A 20659-nucleotide genomic window follows, 5' to 3' on the forward strand; every position below is an offset into this window, starting at 1 on the left:
TCAAAGAATCAATTCTGAAGCACTTGCATGAGAGGAAAGTGATCAGGAACAGCCAGCATGGATTCACCAAGGGAAGGTCATGCCTGACTAATCTAATCGCCTTTTATGATGAGATTACTGGTTCTGTGGATGAGGGGAAAGCAGTGGACGTGTTGTTCCTTGACTTTAGCAAAGCTTTTGACACGGTCTCCCACAGTATTCTTGCCAGCAAGTTAAAGAAGTATGGGCTGGATGAATGGACTATAAGGTGGATAGAAAGCTGGCTATATTGTCGGGCTCAACGGGTAGTGATCAGTGGCTCCATGTCTAGTTGGCAGCCGGTATCTAGTGGAGTGCCCCAAGGTTCGGTCCTGGGGCTGGTTTTGTTCAATATCTTCATAAATGATCTGGAGGATGGTGTGGATTGCACTCTCAGCAAATTTGCGGATGATACTAAACTGGGAGGAGTGGTAGATACGCTGGAGGGGAGGGATAGGATACAGAAAGACCTAGACAAATTGGAGGATTGGGCCAAAAGAAATCTGATGAGGTTCAATAAGGATAAGTGCAGGGTCCTGCACTTAGGACGGAAGAACCCAATGCACAGCTACAGACTAGGGACCGAATGGCTAGGCAGCAGTTCTGCGGAGAAGGACCTAGGGGTGACAGTGGACGAGAAGCTGGATATGAGTCAGCAGTGTGCCCTTGTTGCCAAGAAGGCCAATGGCATTTTGGGATGTATAAGTAGGGGCATAGCCAGCAGATCGAGGGACGTGATCGTTCCCCTCTATTCGACACTGGTGAGGCCTCATCTGGAGTACTGTGTCCAGTTTTGGGCCCCACACTACGAGAAGGATGTGGAAAAATTGGAAAGAGTCCAGCGGAGGGCAACAAAAATGATTAGGGGACTGGAACACATGACTTATGAGGAGAGGCTGAGGGAACTGGGGATGTTTAGTCTACAGAAGAGAAGAATGAGGGGGGATTTGATAGCTGCTTTCAACTACCTGAAAGGGGGTTCCAAAGAGGATGGCTCTAGACTGTTCTCAGTGGTAGCTGATGACAGAACAAGGAGTAATGGTCTCAAGTTGCAGTGGGGGAGGTTTAGGTTGAATATTAGGAAAAACTTTTTCACTAGGAGGGTGGTGAAACACTGGAATGCGTTACCTAGGGAGGTGGTGGAATCCCCTTCCTTAGAAGTTTTAAGGTCTGGCTTGACAAAGCCCTGGCTGGGATGATTTAATTGGGGATCAGTCCTGCTTTGAGCAGGGGGTTGGACTACATGACCTCCTGAAGTCTCTTCCAACCCTGATATTCTGTGATTCTATGACTGGGTGTTACGTGAAGAAGTAATTCCTTATGTTAGTTTTAAACTTGCTGGCTGTTAATTTCATAGGATGACCCCTGGTTCTCGTGTTATGTGAAGGGGTAAATAACACTTCCTTATTCACTTTCTCCACACCATTCATGATTTTACAGACCTCTATCATATCCCCCCTTGGTCATCTCTTTTCCCAGCTGAACAGTCCTGGTCTTTTTAATGACTCTTCATATGGAAGCTCTTCCATACCCGTAATAATTTTTGTTGCTCTTCTCTGTAACTTTTCCAATTCTAATATGTCTCTTTTGAGATGGGAAGACCAGAACTACATGCTGTATTCAAGCTGTGAGTGTATCATATATTTATATCGTGGCATTATGACATTTTCTGTTTTATTATCTATCCCTTCTTCTTCGAGTGATGGTACCTATGTGTATTCCATACAGGGGTGCACATGCATGCCATCCACCTGAGTCTAAAAGTTTTTCCAAGCAGTGTCCGTTGACCCACCCGTGCGCAATATGTCTCCTCGTTCTCCTGACTGAGGGTATAAGGGGCAGTGCAGGTCGATGCCACTCCAGTTGCTTGTCAACAGAACTACAGTTCCACATAGCTACCTGTCATGCTCTGTTAGCTAAGTGTGACTTCAACGTGTACAGTAGGCTGGCAGAGTTTACAGGCAAGCTCCCTGCAGGCGACCATGCCCAGTTCCAGGCCTCAGTGGATGAGAGGAAATTGGTGGTGAAGGTGGCCCTTCAGGCCATGGTGGACGCAGCTGATACTGCATCTCATTCCATAGCCACCAGGCTTGTGATGCGCAGGACTCATGGCTTCAGTGTTCCAGTTTCCTGAGGGAGATTCAAAGCACCACCTCCCTTTCGATGAAGACAATCTTTTTGATGACACAGTGGATGAGCCCCTGCACTCCCTGAAGGACTCCACTCTGCGATCCCCAGGAATCTATACCCAGCACCCAGGAGGAAGCACCAGAGGCGGCCTACTGCCTGCCAGCCCTACTACCAATGGCCACTGAAACTCCCCTGGAAATGACAGAGGTCCCAGAGGCCCTGCTTTCCAGTACCAGCCACCTCCTCAACCCACTTCCAGCCACAGGCCCAGGGTCACTTTTGACACGGGGGTCGAGACCCACGGGCCACCTTCAATGCCAGCTACCTTGCCAGCTGTCATCTTGAGAAGCCGCCTTGCCCTCTTTGTCCACACTTGGGCCAAGATCACCATAGGCAATTGGGTACTAGAGATCATCCATTACAGGTACTCCATAGAATTTCTTTCCTTCCTGCCTTATCATCCTCCTACCTGACCCTCTTTGGAGGATCCCTCTCACCAGTTCATTCTTCAGCAGGAAGCCAACTCCCTGCTCCTCAAGGGTGGGGTAAAGGGCATCCCGCTGCAATACCATGGGAGGGGATTCTACTCGCCATATTTCCTCAGTCCAAAAAATGGCAGAGGACAGAGACCCATCCTGGCAAGCAGTAGGAAGTGCAAACGTGTCACACTTTCAATTGACACAAAGCTAGAAATATTAAAAAAACTTGACAATGGTGTTAGCCTCAGCAACATAGTGGGAGAATATGATATTGGGAAATCAACTGTCACTGATATTTGGAAAAGCCAGAAAAAATACAGCAATTTGCAAAAGAAGCCAAAGACAGCAGAGCAGTAAGAAGCAGGTGTATTGTACATGAAGCTACTGCTGCTGATTTTGATAAGGCAGTGCATCTGTGGCTTGCACAAAGGAGATCAGAATGCACTTCTATAAACAGTGTGATGGTTACAGAAAAGGCAGGGTTAGTCTACCGAAAAATGTATCCAGACAAAGGTGAGGACCATTTTAAAGCTAGCACAGGGTGACTCTGTTGGTTCAAAAATTGGCACGGAATACAGGATGCAAGAAGATCCCTGACAGCTGACTCGAATGCCACTGGTGAATTTAAAGCCACTTTCAAATCATTTATTGAACAGCACGGACTTACCCAGGACCAAGAGTTTAACTGCAACGAGACAGGCCTGTACTGACCCCTGCTTCCAAATAAGACTCTGGCAGACAGTTCAGAAAAACAGGCGAAGAATTTCAAATCCAGTAAAGATGTGGTCAGGCTGATGGCTACTGCTAATGCAAGCGGGGATTTCCATCTCCCATTGGCATTCGTTCACAACAGCGTGAAACCTGGCTGGCTAAGCTAAGCAGCAGTTCTGCAGAAAAGGACCTGGGGATTACAGTGCACGAGAAGCTGGATATGAGTCAGCAGTGTGCCCTTGTTGCCAAGAAGGCCAATGGCATATTGGGCTGTATTAGTAGGAGCATTGCCAGCAGATCGAGGGAAGTGATTGTTCCCCTCTTTTTGGCACTGGTGAGGCCACACCTGGATTATTGCGTCCAGTTTTGGACCCCTCTCTACAGAAGGGATGTGGACAAATTGGAGGGAGTCCAGCGGAGGGGCAACGAAAATGCTTAGGGGGCTGGGGCACATGACTTACGAGGAGAGGCTGAGGGAACTGGGGTTATTTAGTCTGCAGAAGAGTGAGGGGGGATTGGATAGTAGCCTTCAATTGCCTGAAGGTGGTTCCAAAGAGGATGGAACTAGGCTGTTCTCAGTGGAGGCAGATGACAGAACAAGAAGCAATGGTCTCAAGTTGCAGTGGGGGAGGTCTAGGTTGGATATTAGGAACCACTATTTCACTAGGAGGGTGGTGAAGCACTGGAATGGGTTCCCTAGGAAGGTGGTGGAATCTCCATCCTTAGAGGTTTTTAAGGCCTGGCTTGACAAAGCCTTGGCTGGGATGATTTAGTTGGTGTTGGTCCTGCTTTGAGCAGGGGATTGGACTAGATGACCTCCTGAGGTCTCTTCCAACCCTAATCTTCTACCTCGCTTCTTTGCAAACATCACTAGGTCAGCTCTGCCTGTCCATTACTACAGCCAGTGCACTGCTTGGATGGATAAAGGTCTTTTCTCTGACTGGTTTTTTAAACACTTTGTTCCACTTGTGAAAGACTACCTTATGTCAAAATCTGTATCTGTCCGAGCTGTACTACTGATGGGTAATGCTCCATTTAACCCTGCCATTTAAAATCTATTGGTAGAAGATGGAAGCATTTGATATTTGTTTTTGCCACCAACTGTCACATGCCTCATTCAGCCAATGAACTGAGGCATTCTGGAAAACATGAAATGTTGATACAAGGAAAACCTTTTATGGCAAGTGTGACTGAGATCAATGCAATTTGAATCTTACAGATTTTTGTAAACAGCTGACAAAACATGCTGTCTACATGTGAGCTGAGTCCTGGAGTGAGACTGGCTCGGAGTCTTTGAGATGCTCATGGAATACACTTTGGCAGGGTATTGACAACACTGAGAGATAATTTGGAAAACAGAGATCAGATGGAAATAAATCAATTAATTATTTTTTTCTGAAGAGTGACAGCTTTTGGATATCACCATGGAAGAACAGGAGGAATGGCTAAATGCAGATTAACGTGAGAACGAACCCCGTATTCTCAGCGACCATGAGATAATTGAATTGGTATGAGAAACAGCACAACCAGACAGTGACAAGAAGGAGGGGGAGAACGCCAAGAAGATCCCATACATGCAAGCAGAAGAGTGTTTCGCTACCTGTCTGCAATGGCTTGAACAACAGCCTGATGCCACAGCAATGAACCTAATGATACTTCAAGAGCTACATACCTTGGCAGCAAAAAAGAGTGTTAGCAATCTCAAGCAGAGTACCATTAAAGATTTTTTCAAGTCTACATTGTTTATCCTGTAGTACTTACGCAGGAAAGTTAAGTTTGGATAGGTTTTTTTTGTTGTCATTATAAAGACTAGGGCTGGTACATTTTGCTGCAGCATTTGTTTTTTCAGTTCTATTTGAATGGACATTTAAATCCATGGGCTTTTGTGTTTTCTTTTCATGGATAACAAACACTAAAAAGAAGCAAGAGAAATAACTTAAAATTGAAATACAGTACTGTGTTAAACATAAACTACTAAAAACAATGGGAAGGCTTTAAAAAAAGATTTGACAAGGTAAGGAAACCGTTTCTGTGCTTGTTTCATTTAAATTAAGATGGTTAAAAGCAGCATTTTTCTTCTGCATAGTAAAGTTTCAAAGCTGTATTACGTCAATGTTCATTTGTAAACTTTGGAAAGAACAACCATAATGTTTTGTTCAGAGTTACGAACATTTCAGAGTTATGGACAACCTCAGTTTCCGAGGTATTCGTAACTCTGAGGTTCTACTATATTTAGACTTCCAGCATTTGTATACAAGTACTTATAAAATATGTCAATATTTAATTGTCTGCCCTCATGTGATGTAATTGGATGGGACTCTTTTTTGTTTGACTGTTTCTCTTCAATTTCTGCCTGTACTATATGTATCCTCTCCTCTTTACTAGGATATAGAGTATCCCCTTTAATGTCCACGCCTGCACACCTGTCAGCTTTCCCCCAGCCCTTAGTTTAAAAACTCCTCTGAGACCTTTTTAATTTTCCATGCCAGCAATCTGATTCTATATAGGCTCCTCCATTCCCAAGAGGTTCCTTATAAACCAAAATCCCTCCTCTGAATGCCATCATCCCATCCATGCATTGTGACCCTGCAGTTCTACCTGTCTTCCTGGCCCTGCGCGTGCAACTGGAAGCATTTTAGAGAATGCTATCATGAAGGTCCTGGATTTTGATCTCTTATCTTGCAACCTAAACTTGGCCTCCAAATGCATTAAAGATTGCAAGGTGCTCAGATACCACAACAGTGGGGGCTGGACAGACAGGTCCTGTGATAAGCAGAAGAGAAGGAGCTGGCATGTACCCCATAGCTAATGCTCATGAGAGTGAGGGAAGCCATAGAGCTTGCCTGTTCCTGTGCAGACTCTGTACAGCCGTAGCATTGGGCAGCGGGGTCACAGCTGCACCAGACAGCTCAGAGTGGACTAGCTTGGGGGGGGCGGCTCCCAGAACTTGCTGTGCTGTAAGGATGGATCTGCTGCAAGCCCCAGGTTTGGGTTGAACCTTATAGTAAATGTGTACTAACCAGGTAGGGATCTGTGCAGGCAGCCCCAGGCACTAACCCCGTGGCATTAACAGGAGGATGCTGAGTTAATGTTTGCAGAGATCTGTGGCTGCAAAGAACTGTGTCCATTCTTCTGCCCTGCAGCACTTGTGCCTCTTATTCCTGTGCAGGGAGGTGTCAGCTCAGGCCCTACCGTGGTTTGCACCTGCTCTGCCCAGCTGGAGAAGACACTATGTTGTCTCCAACAGGCAAGAGTCAGGCCCTGACCATTGTCACCTGTGCTCTGGAATCTTAGTGCAGGGGCCAGGAATATTCCCACAGACTCATGCTGGAGTGGGGTTGGCTAATCCAGCTGCCTTTGCTTTGCCCAGTTGCTGCCGGCACTGTGTGCTGTTAATACAGGCTCTGCAGGCTCTGCCAGGGAGGAGCAGCAATCACTCTAGGGCTCCAAGTACAAGGGACAAAGTCTTTGCTGGTGTAAATTGGCACAAACAGGATTTGTCCCAGAGAGTTTCCTGCCACTAAAGAGTGAGCTGGTCCCATAGATTCGAGCCTTGCCATCCCCAGCTGGCACTGACAGATGCAACTCTGCAGAGGGATGTGTTTGTTCCTCCCTGCTAGGCCAGGGTCTAGAGATGCCCTCGTGGCCCTGAGACCGCTCTGGAACCACGTCAGAGCAGCATGCTGGGATCGGGCCTTGTCTGCAGTCTGGTTTAGGGTGAAACTCTGGACTTTACTCCATGAACTGGGGACCTTCACCCATGCTGCCCAGGATGGCTGGACAGGACCAGGCTGAGGGGAGGCCTGGGGAGAGACTATTGCGATAGTGTGTGTTTTTTATCCCTTGCCCATCACTGTGGTGTCTGCCTTGCAGGGCTGGGGTCCTGGTGCTGCTGTCCCTTCTGCAGTCCTGGTATTCTGGAGGGAGAGGCTGCCATGGACCCTCTCCAAGTCCACACAGGGTGTGATGTACTTGCTCTAGGGTGCCGAGGAGCATCCAAGCCCTTGTGGCACCTTGGCTTTCTTCCCCAGGGCACTGGCACCCACCCGACACCACGTCAGTGCAGCTAGTTTTGCTCTTTGATAAAAAGCACTGCAGGGTTGGCTCTGCAGATCTGGGTCCCACTTCATTCCCAGTACCTGTCCGGCCTGTCTCCCTGTAGGCACTAGGAGGCCAGCTCAGACTGCGACACCGTGCACTGGGTCTCCATTGCCATGAGCTGAGCACACCAGGCCCTCAGCACTCCTTGCTGTCCTGGCAGCCAGCACACTTGTGATGTTTGCTGTGTAAACACACTGGTGGTTGGAGGAAACGGGAGCCCTTGCGAGTGACCTTGTGCAAGGCTGGGAGGATTTGTGAGACCTCCTCTCAGCAGAAGAATGCTGAGCCAATTCCTTCCTATCCATTCCCTCAAGTGGGGACAAACTGTCCAGCAAAGGGATCCTCCTCTTCATATATTCACATGGAAACAGATGGGGAACACTATCCTTCAGCAGCATGGGGCTTCTATGCCTGGGTCTGGCTGGGCACAGCCCCTCTGGGCCATCCTGGGTGTGGCTGAGCACTGCCCCTTTGGGTCATCCTACTACCCCCAAAGGCCCTTGCCCTGTTGGTTCCTGTAGGTTCCAGCTCCCCAGATACTGTTTATCTGATTGATGTCCTAAGTCCCTCAGCAAACCCTTGTGAGCAGTGCAAACACAGGCCTGGAGGGAGGCTGCACTTCCACAGCACTTCAGTGAAGCATTAACCCTTCAAATGCTGACACTTTCCAGCGAAACCAGTGCTCAGAACCACAGGATGAGGATGGGGCAATGTCTCCCAGGGTCCGTACAGCACCCAGCACAGCAGAGCATGGATTTCATTGGGCCCTCTAGGCACCACCATAAGACCAATATACCAGATAAGAATTCCCCTGCTTATGCAGGGTTGTTTCCTACAATCTTGTCCTGCTATGTCTCTGGCTGGCTTTGACCAACGGGGAACAACACTTTCTAGTCCATTCCAGTGACAAATAGACGATAACTCAGCAAATGTTTCCTGAATCTTGGGCCAAGACAATTTAAAGAGCCACGGAATTCACTGAGACCAGCGGGCAGGGACGCTGCAGGGCAGGGAGTTGGGGTGGGTGCAGAGCCAGATGACTGCCTGGGATTAGGAGAATTCCCTCTGTGGGAAAGTTACTGCATAGCTGGAGGTTTCCCTTCCTCTGTGGCTCTGATGGTGCTCAGGAGCTCCTGCACGGTGATGAGTCTGCTCTGCAGCCCTGCACAGGAGATGGGGCCGGATGATGAGTCTCATGCCGTGGCTAGTGGAGGTGAGTCGAGCCTTGGGAGTTGGCAGGGAGCTGGCTGACCATGGGGTTCTGGCTCCTCTCCTGGTTTCCAGCTGCTAAATTCCATGAGCCCCACCCCAACCAAATGCTACTTGAGGCAGGGCTGCTTGGACATTTGCTGTTGAAACATTTTTCAATGAAAAATTGGTTTTTTCACTGAACAAGAATTTGTGAGGAAAGCATCTGCTATGGGAAAGCTGAGCAGCTAAACCCAAGGCCAGGTGTTGTAGGCAAGGCAGAGGTGCCATGGTACACATGGGCATTTCATCCTTCAGGATTATTCAGCGATTTCCAGGTCTGCAGACAAACATTGCACAAATACACAGTCTGCAACACCCAATGTGTTGGTTACTGTGGTTACATAATCAGCCAGTCAGGGAACAGAAACAATACCATGTGACATAGGGAGGTAATGGGAATACCATAACCAAATAGACAGTTGAAAATGGGCGCTCCATTGGCTAGGGACACAAGTCACATGCTGTTGTTTCTACTTTCTGATTGGATGTCTCATGTAATTTACTGACCTTCTACAAATTGCAAATTTTAAAATCAAATGTGCATTTTCCCTGTACTTTCTGTGAATGAGATTGGCAGAGACCCTGTGGGGTTTTTTGTTTTTTGTTTTTGCCTTCCTCTGCAGTATGGGGTATGGGTCACTTGCACGTTTAAACAAGAGTAAATGGTGGATTCTCTAACTGTAAGTCTTTAAATTGTGATTTGAGGACTTCAGTAACTCAGCCAGAGGTTAGGGGTCTCTTCCAGGAGTGAGTGGGTGAGGTTTTGAGGCCTGCGATGTGCAGGAGGTCAGATTAGACGATCATGATGGTCCCTTCTGTCTATGAGACATCAGCATCCAGCATGTAGTAGTGTGAGAGAAGCCTGCACGCTCAAATGCTCATGGAAAGCATGCGTGAAAGACCACAAATGTTGGGGAGGCACCACTCAAGTCTGAACCCCAGCAAAAATAAATATATGTGGGAGGTGGGGGACTTGAGGAGAAAGGGTTAGGGAGAGGAACAGCAGGGCTTTGATCGAGGTACACATGCCTCTTGTTCAGGATAAGAGGGCTGGTGCCAGGCTCTGCTTCAATTGCTGCTTGTGCGGCTGGGATCCTTCCAGAGGTGAACGAGCTGGGGCAGGGCCAGGGGGTTGGAAAACAGAGATGCTGAGTATTCCCTCGAGGCCTCATCTCCAGAGAATTGCCTGCCCTTTCCATTCTTAGCCGTGGGAGGAAGCTCTCTGATCCGCAATGCTTGCAACTGGTAGGCCAGGCTCCGCTGAGATTCCTTGGTCCCAACAGTACTGTGTATTGCAACCTGGTTTACCTTTCTGGCAGGTTTGGAGGCTGCCAACACTAGGGGGACGGAGCAGCTGGACCACAAGAGAGATTGGTTCGGCCCTGCCTGATCAAAGCCTTGACTTGGTGTCAGTTTGCAGCACCCTGGCTGCAAGGGGGGCAATGTACTGCCCCAGCTATTGTTCTGAGCTCTGAGCACTGGGACCTATCACAGATCTTCCTGCTGTTTCTTTTTCTTCCTAGAGATATATGGGAGGCCGATAAGCCTGGCCAGATCCCTCCCTGCACAGCTGGGACATTTGTGAGCCAGCTGGAAGCTAGGCTTGGACCCAGAGGTCCGTTGGGCCCCTACACTGGCCAGCAGCAGCAATAAACCCACCCAATTCTAACCATGGCCGGAGGAACTTTCTTCCTATTGCCAGACCCATAGGTGTGGGAATTAGAATCATAGAATCATAGAATATCAGGGTTGGAAGGGACCTCAGGAGGTCATGTAGTCCAACCCCCTGCTCAAAGCAGGACCAATCCCCAACTAAATCATCCCAGCCAAGGCTTTGTCAAGCCTGACCTTAAAAATATCTAAGGAAGGAGATTCCACCACCTCCCTAGGTAACGCATTCCAGTGTTTCACCACCCTCTTAGTGAAAAAGTTTTTCCTAATATCCAACCTAAACCTCCCCCACTGCAACTTGAGACCATTACTCCTTGTCCTGTCATCTGCTATCACTGAGAACAGTCTAGATCCATCCTCTTTGGATTCACCTTTTAGGTAGTTAAAAGCAGCTATCAAATCCCCTCTCATTCTTCTCTTCCGCAGACTAAACAATCCCAGTTCCCTCAGCCTCTCCTCATAAGTCATGTGTTCCAGACCCCTAATCATTTTTGTTGCCCTCCGCTGGACTCTTTCCAATTTTTCCACATCCTTCTTGTAGTGTGGGGTGCTGGAGGTGCTGCCGCACCCACTGGCTTGAAATAGTGTCCATCAGATGCAGGGTTTACAGTTTGGTTCACTGACTCACAGCACCCCCCACTATACAAATTGTTCCAGCGCTCCTGCGGCCAGGCCTCACATACAGGGTCTGGCTAAGCCCTGCTCACAGGTCCCCAGGCAGCTCCCTGAGCTGAGAGCAGAGCTGGGACCTGGTTGGGACTACAGACGGAATCCACCGCTGGCTAATGAGCGAGGCTCTGTCACAGCTGTGATCATGCGGAGGGCCAGCTCCTACACTAGGTGGTCTAGGTGGACTGTGTTTGGGGTCAGGAGGTCATGAGTTCTAGTCCTGATTTTCCTCAGGTAAATCACCTAACAATCCTGTGCACCAGTGCTCCAGCCCATGGGGTGTGTAGCCCAGGAAGCAGGTGCTGGCTGGGCAGTGTGATGAGGATGGGCTTGTTACCACCAATTACTTGTATTTAAGTGGGGAAAACCCCCACAAGGGCTGTTTACAAAACTGTTACCAGTAGCAGCACATTGGGGGAGGGATAGCTCAGTGGTTTGAGCATTGGCCTGCTAAACCCAGGATTGTGAGCTCAATCCCTGAGGGGGCCATTTGGGATCTGGGCCAAAAATTGGGGATTGGTCCTGCTTTGAGCAGGGGGTTGGACTAGATGACCTCCTGAGGTCCCTTCTAACCCTGATATTCTATGATTCTATGATTAAGCAAAGGAGCAATGATGGTTGGCTGACTAATCTGATACTAGTAACAATGGGCTGGTTCAAAAGGCCTCATATCCAGCTGCCCATGCTTTGCTCTCGTTCCAGTCCATTCCTCTCCAGTCAGAATTTTACACTGAAAAAACTGCCCAATGCACCCACCACACATGCAGCTGCATGTTTAACAGTGAACAACTGCTAGGGGGCATCCTTGCTTCGCATCTGAGTTGGACTTCTGCAGGCTGGGGGCTTGCAGGCCTGCCTCTCCCCATGTAATCCAGGAGTCATCCCGGAAAGGCCCCTCTCTCCCGCAGGCTAGGACTGGGAGAGCTCTGCTGTCACCACATGATCCCTGCCCTTCACAGTGAGTGGCTGCAGGCTGTGCTGAAACCCCGCTGGCCTCTTTAGCAAAAGGGCTCCCCCTGCCACTGCATGCCTCAAACAGAGGGCGTGGGTGTGGAGGGGCCCCTGTTTGCCACTAACTGAGGAATGCCTCTGTCCTGTTGCTTTCCAGACGCCGCTCCCTGACAGCGAATCAGTCCCAGACTGCGGGCAGAGTCTTACACAGGTGAGTGGGGTAGTCCCTGCCTTGGGAAGCCACCCCCAGAGGGCAGTTTGCTCCCCTGAGCAAAGAAAGCAACTTAAAAGGCCATTGCTGCCTGTTGGTCTGGGAGTGCCCCTCCAACGTGCAGGGCATTCCATGTCATCTCTGGACGCTGGCTGGGTAGCTCAGGGGGCAGGAAGGGGAGAACGAGCTGGGGGGTAGTTTTATCTTGCCGGTTTCCCGTCCAAATTGTGAGCAGGAGTGACCCCGCTTAGCATGGGACAGCCAACATGGAGCGAGCCATGCCAAAGGCTGATACAGGGCTAGGGAGGAAGTGCCCAGCTTCCTGACTGCTGATGCTTGTTCGTCCCCCAGGCACCTACAGAGAAGATTTGGAGAGCAGGGAGACTCCTGTACAGCCACCTCGTGAGCTCCCGTCCTGGCCTCATCCGTGATCACAAGTACCACCTCAGGCACCACAGGTGGGACGGCCCCGCTTTGTGGCCATGGCAGTACATACCAATGAGGGAGCCTCACAGGGCAGCTCCTGTGTGCCTGGGTATGGACCCTCCTGGAGGCCAGGCCTGGACAGAGAGGTGGGAAGTCACAGCCCCATCCCCAAAGCCAGAAAGGGAGAGACAAGCATGGACCCCCACAGGCCTGGTGCTTCCTACCCGAGAGAATTTAATGTCGCTAAATGTCAGTCACAAATCAGGGCAAGTGTCCTCCTCCACACAGCCCTGCCCTCCAACCCACAGCCACTGCAGTACCTACTCTGGGTCTCCCCCTTCGCAGCTTTGCCAGAGCCCCTTGGTCTGACCCTCAGCCCCTACTATCCCTGCCCTGAGTCCCCCTGCAACTCTGCTGGTGCCCCTCAATCCCCACCCACAGCCCTCTGCTATTCCAGTCTTGGGCTCCCCCCCCCCAGGCCCCAGCTCTTCTGGTGCCCTTCAGTCCTGACCCTCAGCCCCTGTTACCCCAGTCCTGGGTTTTCCCTCTTCCACAGCTCTGCTGGTGCCCCTCAATCCTGACCCCTGCAATCTCTGCCCTGGGTCCCCCTGTCTGCAGCCCTGCTGGTGCCCCTCAATCCCCACCCACAGACCCCCTGCTATTCCACTCCAGCACTCTCCCTGCCCCAGCTCTGCTAGTGCCCCTCAACCCCCACCCACAGCCCTGATATTCCACACAAACCCTCCTTGCACCTTTTCTCCTGCCCCGCTGTGTCAGCCCTAGATTCCCCAGGTCACTAGTCTTGTCTCACCCATCCATCGCCCTTTCTCTCCCTGCAGGCATTGTTGCTCCGGGAAGGAGCTGGCGGACTGGCTGCTCAGCGCAGGGCTGTCCATCCAAACGCGGGGCCAGGCCATTGGGGTTTGCCAAGTGCTGGTGGATGGAGGAGTCCTGACTCATGGTGAGAATCACAAAGGGTCTGGGTGCTTCCAGGACTCCGGCCACCTCTGCAGTGCCAAGATGGGAGGAGCAGGCTGGAGAACATATGGAGTGTGGCAGGGTGGACTGGGCTGGGAGCTGGGCATGTCAGGGCCTGTGTGGGCACAGGGTGGGGCTGGGAACCATGTGGCGTTTGTCAGGTTGTGGTGGGGCAGGACCCAGCAGGGCAGGATAGGCCAGGGGTTGTGTGGGGCCTGGTGAGGCATGCTGGGGGCCATGTGGTGAGGTAGGCTGGGGGATGCATGGGGCCTGAAGTCACAGGGTGAGGTTGGGAACCATGTGGAGTTTGTCTGGGTGTGGTGGGCCAGGATGCAATAGGGAGGGGTGTACCAGGGTCTGCCAGAGTTCTGGTGGGGTGGGGTGGGACTGGGCCACATGGTGTCTGCCAGAGAGGAGGGGCTGGTGGTTGTGCCAGGTGCAGTGGGCCAGAAAGGACCCAGTTGGATGGGGTGGGGTATGTCAGGAGCTGCTAGGGAATGCACAGATCCTGGAGGTGAAGGGTAGTCCAAGGTCTGCCAGGGCCAGGGGCAGGCTGGGGGGCCACATGAGGTCTGGCTGGGCAGGCTGAGGGCCCCGTAGGGCCTGGCAGGGTGGGCTGGGGGCTGGGCCAGGTATGAAGAGTGAGGTGTGCCAGGGACTGCCAGGAGCCTGGTGGGGCAGGCTGAGGTCACGTGGGATCTGGTAGGGTGGGCTGGAAAGCACATGGAGTTTGTTAGCATGTGCTGGGCCAGGACCTGCTGGAGTGTGGTCTGCCCATGACAAAGAGAGCGAGGGGGGATTGCCTGTGCTCACCCTCCCCCCCGTGGCACACGCTGACAGTGCCCACTGTGACCCTGGTGTCTATTCCTACCCCATCTCATGCTGGCCCGGCTCTCTCACGGACTCACAGCACCTCGTGACCTGGTCCAGGCACTTTGCCAGCCAGGCTCGTGCCACGCACAGTGTCACACACAGGCTGATGCTGCCATGTGGCTCTTTCCCCAGTGAAGCAGGAGTGGCATTTCCAGGACAAGGATGCCCAATTTTACCGCTTTGCCGAGGGGGAGCTGAGTCTGGAGCCTGGCACCTGGGACACTGAGGAGCTACTGGAGGCATTGGCCTTTCTGGCCCAGCTGGGCCCTGATGCACTGCTCACCATGGCCCTGCGCAAGCCGTGAGTATGCCACATGTGCCACCATGGCTGGGGAAGGGCTGGGCTTCCCACCAAGAGCCTTCCCCCTGTGCCATGCTCCCCCCCCCACGCCTGGGCTGCCCACCAAGAGACCCGCCCTCCCCCACGCCTGGGCTGCCCAGCAAGAGACCCGCCCCTGTGCCATGCCCTCCCCCACGCCTGGGCTGCCCACCAAGAGACCCGCCCTCCCCATGGCTGGGCTGCTCTCAGTGGGCCTGAGACCCTGGGGAGGGTGTAGAGGGCGCTGAGTGGGCCATCTCCCCACATTACCACAAGGGCTCTGTGGTCTGCCTGGATCCTGGAATTGTCCTGCCAGGCTGGGGTACATGTGGGTGGTCAGTGCCCTCAGCTCCAGATCCTAGACAAACAGACCCCCCAAGACAGCACCTCAGGAAGGGGGCTGTGAGACCCACCCTGCTGCCTGGCCAGGGGCTGCCCTCTGCATGGGACCATGCCCAGCTCAGGGGGTTGCCTTCATGTGGGGTCATGCCAGAGCCGCGGGGAGCTGCCCCGTGTGAGGCCAGGCCTGAGTTGGGGGGGCTGCCCTCATGGGGGTTTTGCCCAGCTCAGAGGGCTGCCCTCATATGGGGTCATGCCTGGGCCGGGGGCCAGCTGTGAGTTGGGGGGGGCTACCCTCATGTGGGGGTTTACCCAGCTCAGGGGGCTGCCCTCTGTGTGGAGCCATGCCTGGCATGGGGATCTGTGCCCCAGGCAGGGCCAGTGCCAGGGTAACACCGCTCTCTCCCCAGCCCTGCCCAGCGCACAGAGGACGAGCTGGAGCTCATCTTTGAGGAGCTGCTGCACATCAAAGCTGTGGCCCATCTTTCCCACTCGGTGAGTGCCAGGTCCCCCTCACCCTGGCCAACCCCTGCTCCTCCCCCCGCCAGCCCCTCTCCCCACCAGCCCCGCTTCCCGCTGCCTGCCAGCCCCCATTCTCCTTCCCACACCAGCCCTGCTTCCCTCTGCCTGCCAGCCCCCATTCCACTCCTGCCACCATCCCGCACTCCCCTCCCCGGTCAACCCCTGCTACGACCCCCGTCAGCCCTTCTCCCCACCAGCCCCACTGATCTCTGCCTGCCAGCCCCCATTCCCCTTCCCCCACCAGCCCCCACTCCCCTCCCTCCAGTCAACCCCTGCTCCCCGCCCGCAAGTCCCCGGTCCCCTCTTCCTCCGCCTGCCAGCCCCCATTCCTCTTCCCCCACCAGCTCCCACTCCCCTCCCCCCCACCACCCCTGCTGCCTTCCACTCCACCTCTACCCCCACTGCTTCTACCCAGTCCCAGCCTTATTCCAGCCATGGGGCACCCTCTGCCGAGCACCTCTTGCCCTCTGAGTATCCTAGACTGTCCATCCTGACACCCCAGCTCTCTCTGATCTCTTGGCCCCATGGAGTTCCCCTATCCAACACCCCAGACATCTCACTGGACTCCACTGGGCCGCCGCTGTTGCTCCTGCCCTGGTCTGCCAGTCAAGCCCGGTCCAGCAGCGCACCCTCCCTCCCACTGACCCCCTGCCCCAATAGGCTCATGACCTGTGCCAGGGTAGCGCTAAGGGGTGTCTCTCACTGCAGGTGAAGCGGGAGCTGGCCTCTGTGCTACTGTTTGAGTCACACCCCAAAGCGGGCACCGTGTGTGAGTATCACAGCCTGCCCCAGCCAGTGACTCTGTGAGCATGCTCCTACCGGCCTGGGTCCAGACGGGGGTGTCCTGCGCTCTGCCAGTCTGGTTCCTGGACCACCACCGTACCCAGCCTGATGCCTGGTGTCCTCTGACCAGGAAGTTACAGCTTGGAGATGCAGGAGCAACCCAGTGCAGCACCAGGCACTGCCCCATGGTGTGCCATTGCCTGGCACCACACAGCAGACTGACCAGCACCAGAGAGGGCAGTGACCTCCCCTGGCACTCACTGCAGGGCTCCGATCCCAGGGACCCTTGTGCCACCAGACCCTGCGGGAAGGGAAGGCAGGAGCCCCAGGGCTGTTTGCTGAGGTGTAGAACCTGAGCCTTGTGCTCTCTGAGTCCCTGGGCGGTCAGCGTGGGAATGGCTGGAAATGGTGGCATTCAGAGTTTGGCACATCCCAATCCTGCTGTGCTGCCCCACAGGCCCTCACGGCTCAGGGGACAGAGCTGGCCAAAGCACCAGCCCAGAGAGTGCTTGTCCCATGCTCCCCAGATCTCCGAGCTCCCCAGGGCAGGGCTGGGCTGGGCAGCTCCCCTGGAACGCTCAGCCTCTGTGAGGCTGGGATGTGCGGTCCAGACCCTTGACAAGGGCTGCCCCATCTGCAGTCTCTTGGGCTTCCTGGACAAACCACAGCTTCTTTGCAGTGTTCAGCCAAGGAGACAAAGGCACCTCGTGGTACATCATCTGGAAGGGCTCAGTGAATGTGGTCACTCATGGCAAGGTATGTGCTTCCCTGCCCTCTACGCTGCCCTGCCCCTACAATCCCACTGGACCCCACTGCTGGGACGGAATCAGGACCTCCTGACTTCTCCCCCTGCAGGCCCACTGGGCCTCGGGTGACCAGATATAGAGGGTGAAAAATCGGGATGGGGGGAGGGTATAGTTGCCTATGTAAGACAAAGCCCTTAATATTGGGATATCTAGTCACCTTAGCTGTGCTCCACTGCTGAGGTGGAACCTGGACCTCCAGGCTCTGCCCCTTGAGAGCAACCAGTGGAGGTGGGAGTTGAAGGGCCTGTGCCCCCTGGGCCAGCACGGTGCTCCCTCTAGATCCCAGGGGGTGATGGTGTGGGAGTCTCTGGTTTCTCACCCAGCTGCCATCCCCAGGGCCTGGTGACCACCCTGCATGAGGGTGATGACTTTGGACAGCTGGCACTGGTGAACGATGCCCCCCGAGCCGCCACCATCATCCTGCGGGAGGACAACTGCCATTTCCTGCGTGTGGACAAGCGAGACTTCAACCGCATCCTCAAGGTCGGCCCAGCCTCTGAGCCATGGGGCCCAGTCACCAATGTTCCCTCTAATTTTTGGCAGGCCATGTGCACAAAAAAATTTCTTCTGTGCAAATTTTTGACCAGCCGTATGCGCAAAAAATTTCTTCTGTGCAAATGTTTGTGTGTGCAGTGTTTCACCATGTGCGCGGGGCTTAGGATCTGTGCGTGCACACAGCTTAGAGGGAACAGTGCCAGTCACCCCTCAAGGGCAGTTCTCCTGTGTTTCCCTTCCTGCTGCCCCTGCCAAGCAGGCTGTGGGCACCGGGACCGCTGCCTCTTTGGTCTGTGGGTCATCTCACATCACCAGAGCCACCTGGCCCTGTGTCCATGTTGAACCAGACTGGGGACGCTGTGCAGCAGGAGGGAGCTTTGGGGGGGTGGGGGCCTGGCTGACACATGGCGATCCCCTGAGCTCTGTACTGTCTTGCTGAGTCCCCGCTGCAGGCACATCCGCAGTGCAGCCCCAGCTGCAAGGAGGCTGTGTCCATTTCGGGTAGTGATCAATGGCTCCATGTCTAGTTGGCAGCCAGTGTCAAGTGGAGTGCCCCAGGGGTTGGTCCTGGGGCCGGTTTTGTTCAATATCTTCATAAATGATCTGGAGGATGGTGTGGATTGCACTCTCAGCAAATTTGCGGATGATACTAAACTGGGAGGAGTGGTAGATACGCTGGAGGGCAGGGATAGGATACAGAAGGACCTAGACAAATTGGAGGATTGGGCCAAAAGAAATCTGATGAGGTTCAATAAGGATAAGTGCAGGGTCCTGCACTTAGGATGGAAGAATCCAATGCACCGCTACGGACTAGGGACCGAATGGCTCGGCAGCAGTTCTGCGGAAAAGGACCAGGGGTGACAGTGGACGAGAAGCTGGATATGAGTCAGCAGTGTGCCCTTGTTGCCAAGAAGGCCAATGGCATTTTGGGATGTATAAGTAGGGGCATAGCGAGCAGATCGAGGGATGTGATCGTTCCCCTCTATTCGACATTGGTGAGGCCTCATCTGGAGTACTGTGTCCAGTTTTGGGCCCCACACTACAAGAAGGATGTGGATAAATTGGAGAGAGTCCAGCGAAGGGCAACAAAAATGATTAGGGGTCTAGAACACATGACTTATGAGGAGAGGCTGAGGGAGCTGGGATTGTTTAGCCTGCAGAAGAGAAGAATGAGGGGGGGATTTGATAGCTGCTTTCAACTACCTGAAAGGGGGTTCCAAAGAGGATGGCTCTAGACTGTTCTCAATGGTAGCAGATGACAGAACGAGGAGTAATGGTCTCAAGTTGCAGTGGGGGAGGTTTAGATTGGATATTAGGAAAAACTTTTTCACTAAGAGGGTGGTGAAACACTGGAATGCGTTACCTAGGAAGGTGGTAGAATCTCCTTCCTTAGAAGTTTTTAAGGTCAGGCTTGACAAAGCCCTGGCTGGGATGATTTAACTGGGAATTGGTCCTGCTTCGAGCAGGGGGTTGGACTAGATGACCTTCTGGGGTCCCTTCCAACCCTGATATTCTATGATTCTATGATTTCCTGCTGTGTGGCCCTTGCCATCTGTGCCCTGGGCCTGGTGCCATGGTGACATGGATCCTCAGGCCCGGTGCTCTTGTACCACCCTAGAATGGTCCCTGAGAGGAACCCTTCAGTGTATCAGCCCCATTAGGGTCACACTCTCTTACTGGGCTAAGCCCTTGGCTTCACCACCTCCTGGGTCCGAACCTTGGAGCCTTCAGCGCTCCTGCCTCACACCATAAGCTCTCTGCAGCTGGATTGGTCATGGAGGGAGATTTACACACCCAAAGGGAGCAAGGCACCCCCAACTTTCTTAATCTGGAGTGACTCAGCCAGCGGTGTGAATGCAGGAAGGTTTAGTAGCTGTCTGGAACACAGCATAGAAAGTCCTTAGTAAACACAGAGAACAGAAAGTTACAGCAAAGTCCATCTGGGTCAGACCAGAGCCAGAGCCCTCTCCAACACCTCTTTAGTCCCAGGCCAGGAGCTTCTCCCACTCCAGCAACCCACACTTAACACCACTGCCTGGCCCCTCCTCAGGCCTTTTGTCCTTGTTCCCAAGCAAATATTGTCACCTGGCCTCCTCCCAGCCCTTTGTACTCCAGCTGGTCTCACCCAGCTGGCTTCCTGCGGAGGGGTCTGCTGTCCATGGTTGTTAGTTGCTAGGTACCAAATGTCTGGGGCAGTTGGAATGGTCATTGCCTTCTCAGCCCAGGCCCCAGGTAGCCACACCTGGATCTTTCCCCCCACCTAGTTAACCATACACACATAGGAGAAACTGAGGCACACACAGTCATCCAAAATATTATGAAAAATTCCTACTCTGTCACACATGGGGACTGATGCATGGTGCCCTCCAGGCAGCCTGCCAGTTTGCCTGCGACCCCACCTCTTTGGCTCTGTCCATCATCACTGATATTCTCCTCTGGGCTGGAACGAGCCGTGTCCAGCCATGGGCCCTCTGGAAACCACCTGCATCTTCTCAATTATCCACATCGTGCAGTCAGGCATCTTGGCCTCATGGTCCAGTTTCTGCTGACTGGGGCTCTCTCTGGCCCAGTACTCACCGGACTCAAATCCATGGAGCTCCTGGGCCTGATGACAGTGTCACCAGGACCCTCTGCCGGCCGGCTGAGAGAAACAACCAGGGAACGGGACTCGGTGCCTTTCCTCCTGGAGCTGCCTGGAACCCAGGCACTTCATGCTCCAGCCCACTGTGCTGCTGTCACCCACTGCCCCACCCTGCCCTGAGAGACACCTGCCCCGGGACGAGTCTGCAAAAGCAGAGTCCCAGGGCAGGGCAGCCACTAGCATGAGCAAATCCCAATGCAGGGACCAACAGTCACTGTGGGAGCGGGAGGGACCTGGTGCATCTCCTGCCTAGGAAGGGAGTGGACTTTCTGCCCCCAACCCCAC

At 53.4% G+C, this 20659-nt stretch overlaps 1 protein-coding gene across 4 annotated transcripts in view; it reads left to right on the forward strand.

Moving 5' to 3' along the window:
- RAPGEF3 (Rap guanine nucleotide exchange factor 3) overlaps positions 1-20659 on the forward strand; it is an 82445-nt gene that overhangs the window by 43212 nt on the left and 18574 nt on the right. For 2 of the 4 annotated variants that reach the window (XM_075121537.1, XM_075121539.1), the window contains exons 3-10: positions 12139-12192; positions 12544-12650; positions 13458-13579; positions 14602-14770; positions 15538-15622; positions 16358-16418; positions 17112-17188; positions 17575-17721. In XM_075121537.1, coding sequence (XP_074977638.1) covers positions 12139-12192; positions 12544-12650; positions 13458-13579; positions 14602-14770; positions 15538-15622; positions 16358-16418; positions 17112-17188; positions 17575-17721 — 822 coding nt within the window. Of the gene's footprint in view, positions 1-12138; positions 12193-12543; positions 12651-13457; positions 13580-14601; positions 14771-15537; positions 15623-16357; positions 16419-17111; positions 17189-17574; positions 17722-20659 lie in introns of those variants that run through there. The other 2 variants (XM_075121541.1, XM_075121540.1) reach the window with 2 other exon arrangements.

This window comes from Caretta caretta, chromosome 20 (assembly GCF_965140235.1).
Source record: "Caretta caretta isolate rCarCar2 chromosome 20, rCarCar1.hap1, whole genome shotgun sequence".
Lineage (NCBI taxonomy): Eukaryota > Metazoa > Chordata > Testudines > Cheloniidae > Caretta > Caretta caretta.